The sequence below is a fragment of the Microdochium trichocladiopsis genome, assembly GCF_020744255.1.
Source record: "Microdochium trichocladiopsis strain MPI-CAGE-CH-0230 chromosome Unknown B0I36scaffold_4, whole genome shotgun sequence".
Lineage (NCBI taxonomy): Eukaryota > Fungi > Ascomycota > Sordariomycetes > Xylariales > Microdochiaceae > Microdochium > Microdochium trichocladiopsis.
The window spans coordinates 2489238-2509424 of record NW_025763547.1 but is presented as its reverse complement, the minus strand read 5'-3'; the positions used below and the strand labels follow the sequence as shown (position 1 = coordinate 2509424).

At 55.5% G+C, this 20187-nt stretch overlaps 9 protein-coding genes across 9 annotated transcripts; 6 read left to right on the top strand and 3 right to left on the bottom strand.

Annotated features, from left to right (window-relative positions):
• The first annotated feature begins 89 nt into the window (after positions 1-89).
• Positions 90-581, top strand: B0I36DRAFT_108034 (uncharacterized protein). Its single transcript, XM_046147837.1, has one exon. It carries the CDS (start codon positions 225-227, stop codon positions 498-500), a length of 276 nt encoding a protein of 91 aa, XP_046014186.1. The 5' UTR covers positions 90-224; the 3' UTR covers positions 501-581.
• Positions 453-1752, top strand: B0I36DRAFT_108052 (splicing factor, Prp19-binding domain-containing protein). Its single transcript, XM_046147839.1, has one exon. The coding sequence runs from the start codon at positions 662-664 to the stop codon at positions 1667-1669; it is 1008 nt and encodes a 335-aa protein (XP_046014185.1). The 5' UTR covers positions 453-661; the 3' UTR covers positions 1670-1752.
• B0I36DRAFT_108051 (DNA polymerase subunit alpha B) lies at positions 1753-4271 on the bottom strand. The gene is made up of 4 exons (XM_046147838.1): positions 3705-4271; positions 3468-3647; positions 2089-3415; positions 1753-2012 (listed from the first exon to the last, which is right to left on the bottom strand). Exons 1-4 carry the CDS (start codon positions 4031-4033, stop codon positions 1836-1838), a joined length of 2013 nt encoding a protein of 670 aa, XP_046014184.1. The 5' UTR covers positions 4034-4271; the 3' UTR covers positions 1753-1835.
• Positions 4272-4510: 239 nt separating this feature from the next.
• B0I36DRAFT_348420 (cral trio domain-containing protein) lies at positions 4511-5540 on the top strand (the record flags this gene model as incomplete). Its single annotated transcript, XM_046156690.1, has 2 exons — positions 4511-5192; positions 5254-5540. 2 exons carry the CDS (start codon positions 4511-4513, stop codon positions 5538-5540), a joined length of 969 nt encoding a protein of 322 aa, XP_046014183.1.
• Positions 5541-5974: 434 nt separating this feature from the next.
• B0I36DRAFT_266489 (NO signaling/Golgi transport ligand-binding domain-containing protein) lies at positions 5975-7253 on the top strand. The gene is made up of 2 exons (XM_046151213.1): positions 5975-6337; positions 6449-7253. The coding sequence occupies exons 1-2, from the start codon at positions 6126-6128 to the stop codon at positions 6897-6899; spliced, it is 663 nt and encodes a 220-aa protein (XP_046014182.1). The 5' UTR covers positions 5975-6125; the 3' UTR covers positions 6900-7253.
• Positions 7254-7712: 459 nt separating this feature from the next.
• On the bottom strand, positions 7713-8668 carry B0I36DRAFT_321260 (Apc13p protein-domain-containing protein). The gene is made up of 2 exons (XM_046153673.1): positions 8501-8668; positions 7713-8361 (listed from the first exon to the last, which is right to left on the bottom strand). The coding sequence occupies exons 1-2, from the start codon at positions 8501-8503 to the stop codon at positions 8002-8004; spliced, it is 363 nt and encodes a 120-aa protein (XP_046014181.1). The 5' UTR covers positions 8504-8668; the 3' UTR covers positions 7713-8001.
• A 2188-nt stretch (positions 8669-10856) lies between these two features.
• Positions 10857-11346, bottom strand: B0I36DRAFT_362027 (uncharacterized protein; the record flags this gene model as incomplete). The annotated part of the gene is made up of 2 exons (XM_046158585.1): positions 10857-11168; positions 11242-11346. 2 exons carry the CDS (start codon positions 11344-11346, stop codon positions 10857-10859), a joined length of 417 nt encoding a protein of 138 aa, XP_046014180.1.
• Positions 11347-13535: 2189 nt separating this feature from the next.
• Positions 13536-14141, top strand: B0I36DRAFT_430586 (uncharacterized protein; the record flags this gene model as incomplete). Its single annotated transcript, XM_046162539.1, has 2 exons — positions 13536-13688; positions 13725-14141. The coding sequence occupies 2 exons, from the start codon at positions 13536-13538 to the stop codon at positions 14085-14087; spliced, it is 516 nt and encodes a 171-aa protein (XP_046014179.1). The 3' UTR covers positions 14088-14141.
• A 3496-nt stretch (positions 14142-17637) lies between these two features.
• B0I36DRAFT_362026 (uncharacterized protein) lies at positions 17638-18138 on the top strand (the record flags this gene model as incomplete). The annotated part of the gene is made up of 1 exon (XM_046158584.1): positions 17638-18138. One exon carries the CDS (start codon positions 17638-17640, stop codon positions 18136-18138), a length of 501 nt encoding a protein of 166 aa, XP_046014178.1.
• Between the last annotated feature and the right edge of the window lie 2049 nt (positions 18139-20187).

Below are 20187 nucleotides of genomic sequence, written 5' to 3'. Positions count from 1 at the left end.
CCCAAAGTTTAGCTCAGACCGGGGGTGAAGCAACTAGAGCTAGCCTGCGCTGCCCTGCTTGCCTCTGGAGCTTGAACCAGTACGAGCCCATCTTCGATCACAACTCAAATTCCTTCCGACTTTTGGCCTTGCGATTGCCTTTTGACATTGACCGCTTCGCTGTCTGCGGGTCTCTCTGTGTGCCTCTCATCAGGTCGTGAGACATCCCATCGTGAACGCCCACAATGCCGCCCAAGCGCATGACGGCCAACCCGGTGCGGCCTGCGCGCCACCGCGCCGGCAAGCCGACAGGCGCCTCATCAGACTCGTCCGACTCAGACTCCGACAACGACACCACGACGACCACCGCACAGGCGCAGCAGAAGAAGCCCGTCGCGCCCCCCCCAAGGCCCCCTCCGCGGGCAAAATCGTCAGCAGTCTCGGCAAAGTCGACCTCAACGAGCGCAGGCGGCAGCTCGATGCGGAAGCCGAGGAGCGGCGCGCAGCGGCGCGCAAGCTAGAGCGCGACGCCGCGGAGGCTGGGTTCGTGACCGAGTCGGAGAAGAGCTCGGACGAGAAAGACGGGGATGACGACGAAGATGGGTCTGGGTCTGACGAGGAGGAGGAGGAGAGCAGCGAGGAAGAGAGCTCGGACGAAGAGGAACAGATCAAACCGCGCCTCATGTTCCGGCCAAAATTCATACCAAAATCACAACGCACGGGCAATGGCGCCGACACGAGCGGTGCAGGTGGCTCATCCCGCACTACGGAGGCCGAGGAGGCGGCGCGGTTGGCCGAGGAAGAGGAACGCAAGAAGAAGGCCATGGACGAGCTGGTCGAGGAGCAGTTGCGCAAAGACGCTGCGGCCAAGGCTGCAGGCAAGAAGCACTGGGACGACGTGGTGGACGAGGAAGAGGACGTCGACACTGAGGACGACAAGGACCCAGAGACAGAGCTCGCGGCGTGGAAGCTGCGGGAACTCAAGCGCATCAAGCGCGAGCGGGAAGCCATCGAGGCGCGAGAAAAGGAACGCGAGGAGGTCGAACGGCGGCGGAATTTGACCGAGGAGGAGCGCCGAGCCGAGGACGAGGCGTTCCTGGCGAAGCAGCAGGAGGAGAAGGACGGAAAGGGCAAGATGGGCTACATGCAAAAGTACTTCCACAAGGGTGCGTTCTATCGCGACGACGCGGAGGCGGAGGGCCTCGCGAACCGCGACATTATGGGCGCCCGCTTCGCAGATGACGTCAAGAATCGCGAGCTTCTGCCCAAGGCACTGCAGATGCGGGACATGACCAAGCTCGGCAAGAAGGGCGCAACCAAGTACCGGGATCTCAAGTCTGAAGATACCGGCACGTGGGGTTATGACACCTCGCGTGACTGGAGGCCAGGAAAGGACTCGTTTGATCGCTTCGGCAATGTCGACGAGCGATTCAAGTCGGATAGGGAAAGGGAGCGGTCTGGACCTGGTGGTGCCAATGCTATACCCCTTGGCGAGCGCAGAGATGATCGGCGCCGAGACAGGAGCCCGCGGGATAGTGACAGACGACACGACTCAAGACGGCAATCGAGATCGAGGTCAAGATCCCCGCGTCGCGACCACGACAGGGATAGCAGCAGGAGGAAACGGGACTCGTCACGGGAAGGAGCTCGCATTGAGAGTGACAAGAGGCGGAGGATTGATTCCAGGTAGTCCCATGGTTAATGAGAATGGCGTGCATTGCTTGCCGGCCGGCAAGAACATGATCCTTTCGCATCCAATGAGGCACGTCACATCTCTCCTTGCCCAACTCTTGTATCGCGCACTGGAAAGTGCTCCGTTTGACGCATTCGTCATTGTCTAAAGCTATGCTTGAAGCCTATATCCTTGTAATTTCCACCCTCGCACGTTCGAAGACCTTGTGACTAACCACGGCACCTTCGGTGACTTCTTCGTCCGAGAGCTTGGGCGGATAGAGCGTCAACCTCGCATAGGTGCCGGCTCCTCGTCGTTTTGAAAGATAACCCGGGTTGATGAACACAACACTCTCAATGACCTGATGCATAGCGCGGCGGCGTCAGTGATCACGTGTGGGAAACCCATCAATACAGGAGAACTTCGTCGAGACTTACCTTCACAAACGGCGGTAGAGCACTGGGCACAACTACAACATCCGGCCGGACGCTGACCATCTCACCGAGCTTGAGGTAGCTTAAGTCCAGCATAGCACCAGTGGCGATACCTTCAGCCGTGCCGGTTTTTGGCAGCTTAGACCTGTCCGCAGGTGGGAAAACGGGGAAGAAATGACGTTGCTCGATCAGGTACTTGGCCACTCGCGCGAGCAGGTTCGGCTCAGTTGCTCGTGGGCCAACGACTTCTTCGTGCCGCAAATCCCATAAAGCATCTTGAGATGAGATACCAAGGACCATCTCATTTATGGACAGAGTCATTGGATTGCCAATAATCTTGGCAGACTTTGGCAAGCCGAGTTCTTTCTTGGGAAAGGGCTCTTGTGGCCACGAGACGTGTCGTTCGATCACATCTCGGACCGAAGGCACTAGCAGAATTGTGATGTTTGGATTTGCAGCCACTAGGCGATTCAGTGCTGGAGAGATCATGTACTTGAAAACAGTAGTCATGGTTGCCGTGTCTGGGTCGACGTTTGCTTCCTCTGGGAGGTCAAAGTCGCCAGTGGCAATCAGTGGGTGGTCGACGTCGATGAAGGGCCCATTCAAGACCAGGGCGTCTGCATATGAATCCGCTGCTTGTTCGCAGATGGCGTGCAGTGGTTCGAAGTCGAGATTGTCGTCGGCAGAATATGGTCCAGAGGCGAAAATCACGTTCAGCGGAGCCGGCTCGTCGTCTGCATCCATGGCGTCCGGACCGCCCCGAAGTCTCTGCTTGTGAGCATCAAGAGCCGCTGGCGTTGAACCTGCACTTGGCAGAGGCGGGATCTCGAGGACCTGGTTGACGGTAAACTCGTCACCTTTGGTGTTGGTGCCTTTGAAAGCAACGATCTGCCCAGGGAAGAACTGGAAGCGACCATTGAGCTTTTTCAGATCTAGTGGTACTCGTCGACCACTACCAGTTCGTCTTGATGTCTCCAGGACTAGTGAAGCAATATTGAGCTTGCCCTCGGGAGAGTCTGAGGCGATTCGGCCGACAGCAACAATCTCTGTGGTCCCTTGCGCCGCAGCACTCCCAAACGCATCCTCGTCTAGCCTGTGGTGCTCCTTGACGACACCCATAAACTGCTCTATCCTCTCGTCCAGGATTTCCGAGGACTCTGAGAGCTTCATAGCCATCGTTTTGTAGGCGAGCTTCTTCTGATCAGATGCCGCGGTGAGCTTGACTCGGCTTTCTCCGTAGGGAGCAATGGGAGGTTCGGGGGCATCCAGTTGGCTATTCAGTACTTCAACCAATTCGCCTGCATTTGGCCTCTCGTTGAACGCAGGAGCACTCCGAGAGAGTCAGCTTCCAAGCTCATGAAGGAATGTCCGGGGGGACTTACTGCGCAGCATTCATGGAATCCAAATCCTCCGTCTTGACCGGCGTCCTGGCGTCCGGCGAACTGGCCGGTGCATTTCCCTTTAACCTAGACACCGAAGGCGACTCGAACTTTTCTCGCTTCGGGCCCGCACTCCTGTTCAGCTTCGCCGCGCCGGGTGTGTTTGGGACGAGTCCGTCCAGCCTAGTGCGGTTATCAGCACCTGACCCAGCGGTCCAGAAATCTCGAGACAAGACCTACATGCCAAAGACGTCGCCAGTACTCTTTACAGCTGTCCGCGGCGTGGCACCGGGGCGCTTCTCTTGCTTGATGTGCGAGCCGTGAGCCCGGTTGCTCCGTTCTAGAGCATCTTGGATATCCTGCTTCAGTGCTCTAATGGTCGTCAAGGACGGTTTCATGTCGGCCGTCTCCATCTTGAGACAGTACGACTCCCACTTGAAAAAGAGGTCCTGTACCGAGAGCGAGTGCATGTTCATGATCGACTTGAGCTCGGCGACAACGTCTGGCTCCAGCTCCGCATGGCCGGTGCCGAACTTGTCGTTCAGTTCCTCAATCTCAGGGTCCGCCATGGTGTGCTCTGCAATGCTGTGGTGCAAAGTGCGAGGTTGATGCGTGTCACAAGAATTGCTGTCGTACTGTTGGCCTGGCCTGTCCGGCTTGTCGTCGAATTTGTTCTCGATAGGCTCAATGAAGACGCGTCAAGTCGCGTAAAGTGGGATGAAGTTGAAGGTGGGGCTGCCGCAGGGTGTTGCCAAATGTATGGGAGGGCGTTGTTCTAGCGATTGAGCTCCCAATCAGGCTTGGTGTGATCCAGGCATTGGGACGAGATTGCAAGGGTTTAGGGGACCATCGGGGTCCTAGCCCGGCCTGTCACCGCATCTCATCACTAAACATCGTTGAGCCTTGTCAGACCAGCAACTTTTCTGACTCTTCCCCTATCTACCTTTCAGTAGCGTCTCGAGCGATCATCCAAGCGGGCGTCGTTACCAATTCATCGCAGTTCATTGCATTCGTGTTCACTTTAGCACCATCTTCTGGTTGTAGCAATGGCGACTGCGAGTGCCCAGCCCACGGACCCCGTCGTCCAGGAGAAGGCATCTGCCGTTGGTCCCTACAAGACTCCCGCTCTGTCACCTCTGCCCAGTGTGGTTGTCCCCGAGCGGCCGGCCTTGACAGCTGAGCAGCAAACCAAATATGACTGGCTGCTCGAAAAGGCAAAGTCCTGGACAGATGTCCCCGCGGAAGCAGACAAGGCCGGCCCTCTCACCGACAGCGAGAAGATGTGGCTTAGCCGCGAGTGCCTGCTGCGATACCTCCGCGCCACCAAGTGGGACGAGAATGTGTCTGAGAAGCGTCTGCTCGACACGTTGAAGTGGCGTAGAGAGTACGGCATCGAGGAGCTGACATTTGAGCACATCTCGCCAGAGAACGAAACTGGCAAGCAAATCTCATTCGGTTTCGACAAGCAGGGCCGGCCCTGCCACTACCTCAACCCTGGTCGCCAGAACACGGAGCAGTCCCCTAGACAGAACCAGCACCTCTTCTTCATGATCGAGCGCCTGGTCGACAACATGCCCGTTGGGCAGGAGACCTTGGCTCTGCTGATTAATTTCAAGCAGAGCAAGAGCCGGTCCTCCACGTCGCCGCCGCTGTCCCAGGGTCGCGAGGTGCTCCACGTCCTGCAGACACATTACCCGGAGAGACTGGGCAAAGCATTGATCATCAATGGTGAGCCTCCCCTTTCACAAACGTACATTGGATTCACGACGATGCTAACTAAGTCTAACAGTCCCTTGGGTTGTCTGGGGCTTCTTCAAGCTCATCACGCCCTTCATCGACCCCCTGACCCGGGAGAAGCTCAAGTTCAACGAGGACATGACGCAGTACGTGCCCAAAGAGCAGCTGTGGACGGAGTTCCCTGGTGGCGAGGCCGAGATCGACTATGACCACTCGGTCTACTGGCCTGCGCTGGAGAAACTGTCCCGGGAGAGGCGCGCTGAGCAGATGAAGAGATGGGAGGCCCGCGGCAAGCAGATTGGCGAGTCCGAGGACTACCTTCGTGGCAAGGACGCTTGAGCGCCATAGTATCGGTGCTTTGGTCGGCAACAGGAGGACATGTGCATATGAATGAAGCTTCAGGATACCCTACGCAGCTCTTCGTTGGTTTCTGGGGCCCGCATAGACGATGGTTTCATCAAAGACACTTCGTAGAATTTCCAAGATCAACGGACAACGTAATACTTTTTGACTACTCTACATGGCGGCCGAGGAGTGTTCAATGCTGTCACAGACATCTGGCATCTCAACATCACAACATGGAGATATTTCTCAATCATTAAGCTCGGCTTGAGCCTTCCAAGGTTGCATACAAGTTGGAGTTTAAGTTTCATGTATGGAGGTCGGCCAGGTACCGCAGTAAAATCGAGGTGAGGCGGGCACTGTGCGGGGTCTCCAAGCTCACAGACCCCATCCGAACCCCAATCTCACAAGCTGCAGCAGAGCAGGTGTACCCCATTTCATCAAGCAGCACACTCGACGACGCCGAGACCCGACCGCGCCGACGAGCGGCCAGCCCATTTTTGACATCCAGGAGCACCCAGAGACACGCCAACCGACTTTGTAGACGGGCTTGTGCGCCGCGCGACACACACACGTGACATAATGTCAAGCCTGCAGCAGGCAGGCAAGCCGGCGCCTGGCGGAGCAGAGCAGCCGGGTCTGCGATACCCCTCGAACGGCAAGACCATCTACCACCGGCCGCTGAACCGGACAAAAGCAGGCGAACTCAGCGGGTCGGCGTTTGCATACCTGTTTGCCGAGATGGTCGGCTATGCGCGCAAGGGAATCCAGAGCATTCAGGACCTGGAGAAGCGGTGCGTTTCACCCCCCTTCCATGAAAGCCCTATGCGGCCACGATCACAGTCTACATATATATACGAGACAATAGGGATAATTAAACTAATCCTTCTTGCCCGCGTGGACAGACTTAATATCCAAGGCCACCCAATAGGCGTCAAACTCCTCGACCTGCTCCTGCACCGAGAACCCACGCGGTCACAGACCCGGCCGCTAAACATCATCACCCTGCTGCACTTTATCAAGCTCAATGTCTGGCAGCACCTTTTCGGCCGGGCGGCCGACGGGCTCGAGAAGAGCAGCGACGCGACCAAGCCCGACGAGTACATGATCATTGACAATGAGCCGCTGGTGAACCGCTACATCAGCGTGCCCAAGGAGATGAGCCAGCTCAACTGCGCGGCGTTCGTGGCGGGCATCATAGAGGGCGTTTGCGACGGCTCGGCGTTCCCCGCCAAGGTCACTGCGCATAGCGTGGGCAAGCAGGAGGAAGGCGAGATGTGGCCTGGCCGGACTGTGTTCCTGGTCAAGTTTGCGCCGGAGGTGATGGAGAGGGAGGGCTTCTTGGGCAAAGGCTAGTCTGACGAAATGGCAGAGGCAAGGACAGCTTCAAAGTCAGAAGTGAACAGAGATTCCTCGAGGGAGAGGAGAGTCGTGCATTGAAACGGCGTTCAGCGGACATGTCAGGATGGCGTCGCGTGGCGTTTTGGTAGACTTGCTGGTTTTAGGACATGAAGATTTGCAGGTACCATTTGGCTGTGAATAGCGTTCAACTTGGATGGCATCAATGGCTTGTTCCTTCGATCTTGATTGTTCATGAAGTGGGTGCGTCGATCGTCTGTTGTACTGGGTGGCTTCAAGCCGGACGAGATCAAACAGATGCGCATAAGTCATGGCAGCGTGCTCCACAAAGTTAAGTGCCCTGCTGTGGAAATGCACAAGGTACAAAGAATGAAGAAGATCGGGAGAGAAAAAAGAGAAAAAAGGGGGGGTGCAGAACCTAGTGAGGGTATTGCCTTACACACTTGGCGACTCGAAATGCCGGACTCGGCCCTCCGACTAGATCAGTGTGTTGTGACTTAATTCCAACCACTAGGCCAGACGAGAATTGCAACATGGCTTTGAACCCTCTGCCCTGGCTTTGGCTTGTCTGTACTAAGACGGTCCCTTATTGGGGACCATATGGCCTTGAATGCGAGCAGTGGTTGCCGTGGTTTCCAGCTGTGGCGCGTACGAGTGGATGGATACCTGAGGTGTCGACCTAGCACTCGGCACAATGATACGGATCTGTGGAAGACAGTTGGCGTGTGCCTCAGACCACTTGGACCAAACACTTATTCCAGATATGATGCCTGCGTCGGCTGTGAGGAGATACTTCTCCCAATTCCATCCGGTTGTCGAACGATGGGTCGTGCCTCAAAACGCTAATGACAACCAGTTTCATTCGTTTGGTGATATTCTCTTCGTGATTCCACATAACACTCGTCGAGCTCGACCGTTTCTATCGCCTGTGTGCGTAAAATTTCCTGCACAAAGGTCATTTTCCCTCGCAGGTCGAGGTGGCAAGCATAAAAGTGCTGCCGCCTTGAGGACCCCTGATATAACCGCAATCCCCCATCCTAGGTTCTTCGACACATCGCCTTAAGAGCCTGACTCGAGAAGTCGAGAGACGCCCGACCCCTTACCTCGGCAAGCCGCTGCGGCCAGTCTTCTTCCCTCCAACACCAAAGCCCGTGCCTCCTGCACCACTCCTGGTACCTGCCCCGGCGCCGCTCCCGCCAGCAGGCGGACCTCTGCTCATGAGCTCGCCGAGCCCGAGATCCTTCCACGCGGACTCCTTGCTGCGCTGCGTGGCCTTCTGGATGCCAAACGCCGCGTGCTGGTCGGGCACCACGTCGTCCTCGTCCTCCGGGTTGATGGGCTGGTGCTGCGCCGCGACGTAGATCTCGTCGTCGGGCAGCTTGTCCTTGCAGAAGTCCTCAAACAGGTCTGCGTCGCGTGGGCGCTGCATGTGGATATATGTGTAGCAACCGTCCTTATTCTGCAGGGAGACGTGGTCAGCGTTGTCCTTTGTTGTGATGGAGTTGAGCTAGCCTCATGTACTGCTCAGGAGGAGGAGCATTTGAGCGAGCTGCACCCCAGTAAACAAGGAGCTGGGGCGTGTGGATGATGCAACTCACCATGATGGGCAATTCTGGGCAGTGGGCCCTCGTTATGGTCACATGGAATACGGCTTCTGTCCGGGTGCCGCAGAAATCCCAGGGAAAGTTGGCCGCTTCGGCCGTGGGTCGTAAGAAGCTGTAGATGTTTTCAAAGTCAGACAACTTGACAGGTCTCGCGTGCAGTCGTGGATGGAAGTCGTCAGGTTCCCGAAAGTGGCATGTGGGCCTCGCTGATGGTTGTGGCCGTGCGCCGCACTGTCCAGGAACTTTGCAGCTTCCGCACAAGCTTCTGCACCATGAAGACTCACACTTCTCGAGACTAGTGAATATGATGAAGCTGCAGTGGTCAGATGATTCCTGACATGCAGTGTGCTGTCATCTCTGAAGCAGTCACAGAAGCACTACTCTACATGATCCACAGTGAAGTCACCCTTTGTTGACTATCGCCTCCCGACATTCACTTGGCTTATACCATATGATGTAAGTGATCTGACTGAGCAGGCAGGCATTGTGCTGAAGTACACCTTTGTTTTGTTCCCAAGGTCCAAGCAAGCTAATAAACCCAGCTGGAATACGGCAGTATCGAGGGCTATCATACAATACACATTCAACTGCCACCCGGTCTCGCAGGCAATACATGCTTTGATTCAAACAACATTTTTTTCTTGAGCCACCGAGATACAGGACAGAGCATTTTCCTTTGAAACATCAAAAACATCAAAACGCCATTGTGTCAACATGATGGCACACGAAACCGCCAGATGCGTTGTCAACTCCAGAAATTTGCAGCAATATGAGATAGCTGACCTCGTCACTTGCTCACGGCACTCCTGCTCATATATTCCTCAAGGATGCTCCCCCAGTTCATGTCTCCGTGTGGATGGAGTCTCACCTCAGGCGAGGTAAATACCAATTCCATTCCCCTCGCTGTCGCTCCACCAGCCACGAAATCCATTGCTGATGCACTCATCAACCACTGGCGATTCAAAGCGCTGCGCTAGAGCGGAGGGTGAGATGACGATCGGGCCAGACTTCTGGGGGCAGATGGAGCCAGTGCACGTTCCTGACGTGATCTTGTAGCAGCCTGTGGTCCATTCAATGGTAGCTTCGCCAGGGATGGCTTTGTACTGAGCAATGACATCGAGGCAGTCCTTCAAGAGAGGGCTGTCGATGTCCTGGAGAGCAGTAGGCATAAGCTTCGAGACGCGCCAGGGTCCATGTTTGAGCACTTACCTTGATGTGAGACTCGGTGCATCTCCAGCGAAAACCGGCAGACTCGTCAACGCGAGTGTGATTGACGAGATTGGCTCGGTATTCTCGCATGCTGGACTGCTTGAGGCTGGTGTCCTGAGCCATGCCCAGACCGAGCTGGGCCAAGAAACAGATAGAGACAAGACTTCTCATACTGGCTTGACTGTGGGTGGGAGAGGGTTCCTTGAAAGACGAGTCAAAAGACAACGTAAGTGGTGAAGTCGAACAGGCTTGCTTGTCCAGGGAGTGACTGTGCTTGTGCGCAGTAGGAACAGACTGCTCAATGATGTAAGATGTCTTGGGAACGACGTTGACTGATTTGGAAGGGCTTCAGGAATCTGTTGGTGTTGTTCTGAAAAGAAGAAGATGTCGATGAGAAGATGTGCTTGTGCTTTGATGTCCTCTGACAGAGGAAGGAGTGAGGGGTCGAGCAGCAGCCTCACCCAAAGTCGCGTAGTCGTGATTGCAAACGCGGTGGCTGGTGCTAATCACCGTGGTGATGACAAGTCCAGCAGTACCTTCGACTGGGTACCGTGGGGGATCAAAACTCGCAGTCCAGACCGTTCGTTGATAAGAAAGCCCTGCGGCTTTTTCTCCATCAAATCGTCAAGACAAGTATCGAGCGTCGGTTCTCATACGCAGGCCTCGACCATGGTCGATTCGGGTCAACCCGTCACCTCTGATCATTTACTTGTGCTGAGAAAGTTGGCGAACAGCATGACGACTTCTTGTGATCTGGCAAGAAGGTCTGCCGCTGGAAGTTCATCCGGAGTTACACCTTGATATTCTGCTCGTGATACTCCTAGTGACATCCGTTGTTGTGCTTGCCTGCCATCAAGCAGAAGCAGAAGGCATCCAGGCATTCACTCGTTCTTGCTGATTATTGCACGCCACAAATACCTACAAAACGCGGCTTCAATCAAGTGTGGGATTGCCTCCATACTGTCTCGGTTTTCAACGATCAGAGGACCGAAGCGTCATTCATGTCAACATGGCCAGAAGATGGCGTCGATGCCCATGTCATTTCATTACAATCTCATCACCGGCTCACAGATATCTCACAAGGTACCACATATATTCACTCACGAAAACTTCATGCCCCGTCGAGCTGCTCGACTTTTCATCAAGACACGCTGCCTATCCACAGCCGGTAGCTCCCACTGTCCCCATTAATGACATCGCTGTCACCCGCAACACCCTCCCTGCTATGCTCGATGCACTCTCCAAGTAGCGGCACCTCCAAGACATCAGCCATCCACCGCGCACTCTGGTTCACAGGTCGCGGGAGGTACTCGACCGCGCACAGCTTTGCCTGGCATGCCCCATGCGTGAAGACAACGCAGAGTCCAGAGTACAGCGAGAAGATGCGGTCTTTGGGCTGTGACCGGATCTCGCGGATCACGAGCCGGCAGTCTGAAGGAGAGCCCGTGTACTCCTAATCGCATTGGTCAGATGATACGCAGACACGTACTACTACTCATTGATTCGATGTTCTGTGCAAAGCTCACAGGGGTTTCCCTCGAGCTGCCCAGTACTAAGGAAAGGAGGGCGATTGTGATGATGTACGGTGTTTTTGAAGGGTCGAGAGGAGACACAGAAACCACAAACCCCATAGCACGTGTACGCGTCTCGAGCATGCAACCTAGGTTGACAAGTCACATCCGCCATCGTCGGTACGGCGGCTGCTGGTGCTGCCGTATTCTGCACTGCCGCAATGACCAGATGGATGAGTGAGGTCATTGGCTTCATCGCCGGGGGAACGACGGCGGGGCGTCTCGAGTAACTCGTATGGGCTCTATAACACCACGATAGTTGATGACTAGGTGGATTGCTAGGAAGATACGTCACCTCGGGCAATTGACGTTCGGCGGAGGCGAGAACAGCTGAGAGGAACTGGTGGAGTTTGCCTGAAGCCAGCTTGATCCCGCCCGAGGGTAAAGCGCACCGGCAGGCCAACAGGTGGCATCTCGTATCACCATGTTCAACCAAGACATCGGGAGCGGATCTAGTTAGCACAGTCTGTCTCAGGAGTCAGGCGCACAATCGGCAAGTGCATGGTGACAGTACCACGAAATACCCGCTCATTGCGGGAAGTCGATGGCAGAGGACATCGGAGCGCGAGATTGCAGCCCTACTAGTGACAACGATGGATTCGAGATGGTGTCTGTACATGAAATGCTCGTGAGCACACAACGAACGCAATGTATTTTGGAACATGGCCGGGATTTCCACCGCATTGTGAGATGACTATTTCTCCTCTGTTCCTACCTCTCTTGGACAGATTCGTGGAATCCGCAGAAAACTGGGTGCACTTAGGTTAGAGTCGCTGGAACTATCTTGACCGTCTCCAGGCCAAAGTTATTGCATTCCGATCGGTCTTAGCACTTGAATGACAGGAATCACCTGAGATTCTACTTGTTCTTCTCGAGTTACAGCCCTTGCAAAGCTCGCATTACTATCATGCTTCATCTCGCGAGCGTTGCGCACTTTTGCCAACGAGAGTTCATCCGTACTATATTTCCAACGCGCCGGCCTGCATAAAGTTCGTGCTGGTGTCGTTGCTTGACTTCCCGAACATCGGCAGAATCCGAGTGGTGCAGGACGACTCAGTAACAGCAGTTACAGGTGGCACTGACTTGCGTTTGATGCTGATGTGCCTATAATATGCAATTACACAGCCAAGTGATGGTGAGGTTTCCGCCGCTTATCACAGACAGGATCGCGGAGGTGCTGTCAGCACCCAAGCTCAGCTACCTGTCGCTGATGTACATAGTAGCTGATTTTGACTGCTATGCACTGCGCCGTCAACTTCGCCATGGTAACAAACTGAGCACAATCTGGGGTGCGGACGGGGATTCGGCCAGACTCCCTAAGCAACCAGGTTAAATCACAATGGGATGTCTTCTAGTCGTTGTCGAAAAGTTCTCGAAAGTCAATGACGAGAGACTCTGGACCAATTGCGTCTAGCGGCCGTACTCCTTCCTCTTCCGCCGTCTGCGTAGCATCAGCCAATCCAGGCGAAGAGGAAGTCGATCATGCATGCGTTACTCAATGCTGACCTGCATGTGCAGTATCCGACATGCACCAAGAGGGGAGGGGTTCCCCGACGGGTAAGACACAAGCAACTTCGCGCGGCAGCTGAGCGGTTCTTGCAGCTCTCGCCAGCAAAACCCTTTGACTTTTCTAGCGTCACTCACTAACTTGAGCGTCAACGGCCATTAGTAGGTCCTTGTCATTGCGACAAAGCTTGACTACGGGTTGAGACAAGGACTAGGGTACAACGATCTAAACCACCTCATTTACCTGTGACTTGTGAGAGAGTACCTCTGCTCCACCTGCTGTGGAATAATGCCGTCATCTGGGGCAGAGGCTCCAGCGGCCACAAACGCTGGTCCGCCCCAAGCACAATCAATGCCAAGGGTCAGGATGCAGAGCGATCTCCCCGGCGGTGCTCCGGCTCAGTCGCCCGCCTGGCCTGAAGTCTTTCAAGCATGTGGCACCGGTGCGACATAGTTGGTGTAGGGTTCCCGTTTCGGTGCGTCTCAACAGGCAGTGTATGCTTGCTCGCTGGCTCGACAGGAGGTCACCTGTGCACGAGACTGGAACAACTCGGCGCTATTATCTGGAGAGGTTGCGCAAGGGCAGCAGCAATTGAGGAGCAACGATCTGCGGGGTTGACCTGCCCTGCCTGCCTCAGGGCTGGCGGTGGTGAATGTTGGTTGACAGTAGAGCGCCTCTGGAGTCCATACTGCGTACGGTTGGTGGCGCATCTCCAATTTTGCTAGCCTAAATGTGATGGCACATGAGCCAGCGAACTGGTATCTGTCTCGAGCTGATGATCATGGGACTGTTGAGCCGTCACACAGAGAAGGACAATCCAAGTCATTCCATGATTCTTCGTTGCTGCCGCCATGATTACATCCTCGTGCAAAGAAGAAACAAACCCCGCATGTCTGTAAGTGGCAGTGGTCGTCCGGACTGTCTGTCATAGACTACCTGGAGACTGCGAATTTGTCTCACTGAGGAAACTGCTGCAAGCCACGGACCCGTCAAGCTTGACTCGTGGGCTGCAAAGGCTGCGGCTAGAGCTCATAGCTGGGGCGCCGTCTCGACTCGCCCGAAAGAGGCTCAAGAACAAGGTTCTTATCTCGTGGCCCAGGAGTGGGCTCCATTCGGCCGCGCTCGCTCGTTGGTTCGTCAGGGTGCCCCTGATCTAGATCCCTGGGGGATCTTGCATTGCAGGACTAGCGGCGGACAAGTTCTTCTGCTGGCGCCAGTGAGTATGCGCACCAAGCAGGCTGGGCGAGCTTGGCTGCTCCAGCGGTCTTGGCGTGGGCTTTGTGGTGCCATCTAGCCGGCGGGCACGACGAGCACGTGTGCCCAAAGCAGACATTTGGAGGTGGTGGTGGCGACGCCTGTGCCGTGTCCAAGAACCTCCAAGCTTTCTTCCAAGACGGCGTGGATGCAGATTGTGCGCCTCTGGGTTTTGGACAAACGAGCGATGCCATTCTAGCAGAATTTCGGTGTTGCCACCCTGATGGCATCAACTCGTTCTTCAGCTGGTGCCAACGTGGGCAGTGTGCTCCTTCCCTGCTCAATGTCTCGGGAAGCGGCAGGCTTGCAACGAGGATCCGGACGAGCTTAATACCTAGCTTGCTTCTGAGCATGATCGTGTTCCTCCTTGGATATAACCGGGCCTCAGGTCTTGTCCATAACGCAGCTTACCTTTGCAGGGCTGAGCCAAATAAAACCCGACTCGTCGTTGAAACATGAAGCCCCATCATCCAAAGCGCAAGAACATCTGAAGCCGTGTTTTGTTTGAGAAGAGCCTGTGGATCTCGAGCGCTTGATCGGCACGTGAGCTCAGACAAGCTGTGTCTGGAATATTACCGCACCGTTACAGATATCTGATTGATGTGGTTCCAAGATCTCCGTCCCGTCAGGATCCGGACCGGTCCCCCGGTGTTCCATTGGGCTCGTGGTTGAGGACGGATTGGCTCCGCATTCTGGTCAAATACTCTTATCCGGTGGGACAGGCGAGTGGCAAGTCGCCGTCGGGTGCAAGGGATCGCACACAGGCAAGGCCTGTCAGGCGGGCGCCTGGCCTGTCTGGTCAGGGTGGAAAACCACCGTAATCCGTAGAGGTTGCTGGCTTGCCTTGGCTTTGAAGCGGCTGCATGATTGAGGTGCTTGGCAACTGAGCGATTTTGGACGGTGCGATTGCGGGCAAAGTGCTGTGCGCCTCGTGCGGCGAAGAGGAAGGTGCACTGGGCAGTGTTGGCTGTTGTTTGCTCCTGCACATTGTTTCTGACGTCGCGACCCAGATAAGACTGCATTAATATTGACTTTCACAAGCGCATTGCAGACCGGCACAGTCGAGCGCATGTGAGAAGAGATGTCACAATGACTGCGAATGCAACGATGAGCCTGGGCAGTTTGGCAAGCCCAGGCAATGTCATGGCACGGTCCTTGCTGAGCTGGGCTGAGCCGAGCTGAAAAGCAAGCATCATGTCGACAGACGAGGCCGAATGGTTGCATGCGACCTACAGGCAATTAGCGAGAAGCTGGCGTGGAAGTACAGACTGCCACGTCGGCCAGCCGCGTATGCAGCACTCAGAGGGCGGCGAGGGATGGCCACCCTTGCACCGAACCTGTTCTTGGTTTCTGCGCGCAATAGTTATTTTCCCCATCATAGTCGTCCTGATTCGCACTCCATGCCCATTCTGGCTTGCGATGCGTCGTCGTGGGCGGCACGCATTAGCGGGGGCAGGACCATGGCGACGGCCACGACGACAAAATACGTCAGTCCACCACCGAGAAACGTCAGCTATGGTGCACGACACGAAGCCCCCGATCACAATCGTCTGTTATCGCGCCCCAGCACTACGAGGGACTGCGCCATGCGTGACACTGCCCGAACTCTAGGCTGGGCGGGACTAGTCTTTGGTCTCCAGCGCTACGAGTACTCTAAGGGGCTAGGCGCAGCGCCGCGGGCGGGCAGCTTGCCTGTAGCGTCTGAGCGCTTGCACGCCAACAACAGGAGTTTTTGTGTGAGCTGAGCAGCACTACGGTCACGGCACCGGCCAACGGCACGCATAGTCCTCACCAAGCCGGGCTAAGCCATGGCGAGGAGGCACCGCAGCCGTGGAAAATGCCGGCTGATTGCCAGGATGCTGATTCGACGGCGCTAGTGATGGATGCTGCCAGTGCAGTACAGTACGCAGTACACTTGACCAAAGGCAATATCGCGAAATAACTCGCAGTCTTTACCCGTCACATTACAAGCAACGAAAGCAGGCAGGAAAAAGCTTGACATAACCAGCAATATACGCCTGAGCGCACAAGCCAAAGCCGCAATCTCGTGCATGCGCGTTTCAAAGGCATTCAATAACCCATGTCCCCATTGGCTCAGCAGCAGCGGCATGACCACTCCATGTGGACGAGTCACACCATCGAATCTTTCCACTGTGCCCATCCGCATCAGCAGCTGTCGGCGACCGCACGACGGACCATGTCTGTTCACCTCGCAGTCGTGGACGATGTCATGGAAGCAGTGCGACGGGGAGCTAGGGTTCAAAGGGCTGCAGGCGTAGTTCGTGTTAGTAACAGTTTGAGGGCGTCCTGTTCTCCCTGGCCTGATCCTGAGCCGGCCCGGCCAGGCTCACGCAGAGAAGGCACCCATCAGGGGGGACTGCAGCTCGCGCGGCGCCAAGTGGAGGCCTGGTGTGTGGAGGGTGCAAGGGCAGGCCTGGGGGGGCCTGTTCCTTGCATGCACCACCACAGCCAACGCGCTCAGGTGGTTAGACTCGACAATGGCCTGGGCTGCTCCTCGCCGTCTCCTATTCTCCTGTGCGCTCGTGAGCTGCCCGTTCTGGCCATTCTCGCCCGGCGTGTCGCCCCTTCGCACACCAGATAGTGGCATGCGATGAGCCTTTCGCGTGGTCTGGAACTCATTCCTACAAGTACAGGCACGCAGACGGGCCCCTAAAGTCGTCGTCCTGACCCGTTGTGGCGCTCGTACCAACTGCACTCCCAGGCAATGCCCATGTCTGGTCACCCGGCTCTCTGATCGCCGTCCAGCAAGAGGCCCACTCGCGTTCGTCTTGGTGCCACTTCCAAGTCGCACCACCAAGCCCCAGGCCACCCTGCTACCTTATTTCACCACTGGCAGGCCCCCCCAAGGGTTCCGCTTCTCGTACCGGCTCCCTCCCCCTTCTCTGTCTTGGACGTTCTTCACTTGCCGCTGAACCTTCCGTCGGACATCGACACTGCCTTCTCTTCTTCGACAAGAGTTGGAGGACTCCCGTCGCGTCGACAATCCCACCAGCAGTATTCGCGTCACTGCTAGATTCTCTCATCGTGGTCGCCCAGTGTCCCCCCTGACACGACATTACACATCGGAGTGCTTCACTGCATTCTCCTTGTCCTAGCGCCGCCCACAGATATCGCTCTCCAGTCGAAGCTCTTTGACCTGTTTGGCCTAGTCGCCTTGACCAAATTTTGGTGCTCTATCGGTCTAAGAAAACAACAAAGGAGGAGTGTGCTTTGTGAACCCCATTGATATCACGGTACTGTACTCAGACCAGGTTAGTGGTTTCTCTCTCTTGCAAGCTGGCTGTGTTCCCAGACGGTGTCTTCAGAGGTGGCAAGGCGTGGCACTGGGCTGTTTCACCTGAGACAAAGCACAGCTTGGAGTTCATGGAGAATGTCGACTGACAAAAGGCATCATGTGTTGCAGCTTCCATCCCTTTTGCTGCCCTGTCAACGGTCATAAATTCCAAAGGACATACATCTCGCCCGTCCATCCACCACCTCGACGTCCCCAACAGGTTGAATTGCCTTACCACGAACGGCTTCTCGTCGCACCAGACGTTACTCGTCTGCAGAAGCAGCGCCAGCTCGCAATGGCCAGCATCATCAAAGACGACAAGGCCGCGGGCCTGCAGCCCACGGTGACGGCAACCGAGCAGTTGTACGCCATCACGCCTACCACCACGTCGACCACGAACGAAAAGAAGGATGTGGTGAGCAGTGAGCTCCACCGCAATTCGAGTGTATCGGCACCCAGCTCCGTCCACAATGGCAACCCCTTCGACACCGACATTGAGGCTGCCGCCTTGTCAAGATCATGCGACAACCTCAACCAGCTCAAGACCACATACACCGGTCGGACATTGCCAAACCCCAACTGCACCGTCTGGCCCGGCCAGGAGCATTGGAGGCAAAAGGCAAAAGCCCAGAAGCGCAAGAACCGCACTTGCAACTGCATGGCTGGCTACAGTAGACGGACACGGATCATCCTCAAGATTCTCATCATCTTCCTGATCATCGGCATCGCGGTCGGAGTTGGCTTTGGCGTGAGCAAGCCCCTCGGCGCTGGCATCTGGAAGCCCAAAGACTCTTGAAGTGGCAGAGCAGCCAACCGACTTAACAAAACAACACACAATATGACTGCAACGCTGGCACTCGTCATCCGAGCCTGGCTCAACACAGCGGACCCGACACACGTCGCATCATCTCGACTGTCTTGAATTTGCATCGATACCCACATCGGTTTTGCTTCGTGTACATAAAAAGCAATGCCTGCCGTTTCATGCGGGCTAGGAGCACATATATCATCACTTCTATTAGAAGCTGGGCAGACCGCGGACGGCGTTTACGGAGTTTCAAGTCGTCTCTTTTGCAACAACGAGACTATGGCTGAACCATCATCTTATTGTCACTTCATTCACTAGCGAGCGAGTGTGTCATCACGGCATATATATACATTTGCCTACAATTCACTATCTGAGGGAGGCTTCTCCGGAATTGCTGCTCCAGCCAGCGTGCCGTGGTATTATACGGTCTCGTCCCACAAAATGGGACATTCATACACGATAGAAGAGCAATCACCAAGCCAGGAGCGAGCATTTCATATATGCTCCTCTTCCTCTACCTTTACAGTATTTCCAAGCGCGCTTGTGATTGTATCCGGTGTCAAGTTGACGTGAGCAATGTTTGATACCTGCCACTTTCCTGCGACATGATTGTAGAAGGACTCAGCAGAGATGTATATGTGTACTCTGAAGCAGACCGTCATAACAGCAGGCACTTTCGAGGGGCATCATGCTGGAGCCAAATGGCGAGAATGGTGTCATCTCATCGTTAGCGCTTTGCTCAACCCTGTATTCGCGCTCATATTGCTCATCAATGGTTGGAGCAGCATACTCCTCTCCTTGCCCTGGTGTCGACGCTCCCTTGTCATGGAACGCGTTGCGCTTTCGCGTACTTGTGCAAATGCCCTCCGCTTGCACTGTTTCTTCTCATTGTGCTATTATCTTGGAAATATAGTCAACTATCACCTGCCGTGAGGACTCGTGCTCGCAAACTCTCTGCACAGAGCTTTCCTCCCCGACTGCAAGTTGTTCCGCTGGCCCAGGGACCAGGTTGCTGCTCACGGTCGTCGCTAAGATATTGGCATAGACGACAGCAGTAGCAGGAAGGAGCCTAGTGGTACGGAAAATCAAGCTAGGTTCGTAGGCTTGCCGGTGTCGAAGACGTGCGGTTAGTGCCGCTCGGTGAACTTGAAGGGATCAACCAATTGAAAACAGGATCTGGTCCTGAAGAGAGCTACAATGTGCAGGAAAGAATGTTTCTTCATGAATGCAGTGATGGGCCTCGCCATAGCACACGGGTCTAGTTGAAAGTTTTGTCAGACACTGGTTGGCGTGAGTTGAAACATCATGTAAGGGCAGATTTTCTTTTCTCTTTTGCCAGTTAGTTGTCTGGTCTTCAGACATGGGGCGAACAGGTGGAGGCGCATACAAGACACGGCGTATGTAGGCACAGATGACGGCGAACGAGGTAATCCCGCTTGAAAAGGTAGACGGCCGTCCACCAAGCTGAAATGCTGCCGATCGCAAGAGAACAAAAAGTAGGAGACAGTTTTCCAACATCATGAGTCGGCCGTTGGAAAGAAGCGGCATGTCCCGGCCCTCACTAGGGCTCCACTTCTACCCGAGCGAGGCCGATTCCGGGATCGGCCTCGGGTTAAATTTTCTGGGGGAGAGGCGGGCGGGACGCGGCGAAGAAAGAAAAGGGTCCTCCTCCTTCTGCCGGGCCCCGGGGTAGTAGTGCCCTTGTGCATACAACTGCCGCTTTCTTGCATGTGATTTGAGGCAGCCTCAGGACAGACAAGGGACAGCGATATACTGGCCACCGCACCATCCATCATCACCGCTGGGCACTGACTGGACCACGGGGTGCAAGACCAGATCAGCTCGGATCAGCCGGCCTGCTCATCATTACCTCCCTGCCTGCCCGCACCCCGCTGCGTGACGATGCCCCAAGAAGGAGGCGACGACCACTACCAGCAACAGCAGCCACAACCGCCCCGGATCTTGTTCCTCGACGCCTACGACTCCTTCAGCAACAACATCGTCTCCCTGCTCGCCGACGTCCTCTGCGCGCGCGTC

Excerpts from the sequence above, each read along its gene's own strand:
- B0I36DRAFT_266489 (XM_046151213.1), top strand. The coding sequence starts at position 6,126 with ATGTCAAGCCTGCAGCAGGCAGGCAAGCCGGCGCCTGGCGGAGCAGAG. Across the intron at positions 6,338-6,448 it reads ATTCAGGACCTGGAGAAGCG|ACTTAATATCCAAGGCCACC; the intron begins GTGCGTTTCACC and ends CCGCGTGGACAG.
- B0I36DRAFT_108051 (XM_046147838.1), bottom strand. The coding sequence starts at position 4,033 with ATGGCGGACCCTGAGATTGAGGAACTGAACGACAAGTTCGGCACCGGC. Across the intron at positions 3,648-3,704 it reads ACTGGCGACGTCTTTGGCAT|GCTGGACGGACTCGTCCCAA; the intron begins GTAGGTCTTGTC and ends TAACCGCACTAG. Across the intron at positions 3,416-3,467 it reads GATTCCATGAATGCTGCGCA|TGCTCCTGCGTTCAACGAGA; the intron begins GTAAGTCCCCCC and ends ACTCTCTCGGAG.
- B0I36DRAFT_108052 (XM_046147839.1), top strand. The coding sequence starts at position 662 with ATGTTCCGGCCAAAATTCATACCAAAATCACAACGCACGGGCAATGGC.
- B0I36DRAFT_108034 (XM_046147837.1), top strand. The coding sequence starts at position 225 with ATGCCGCCCAAGCGCATGACGGCCAACCCGGTGCGGCCTGCGCGCCAC.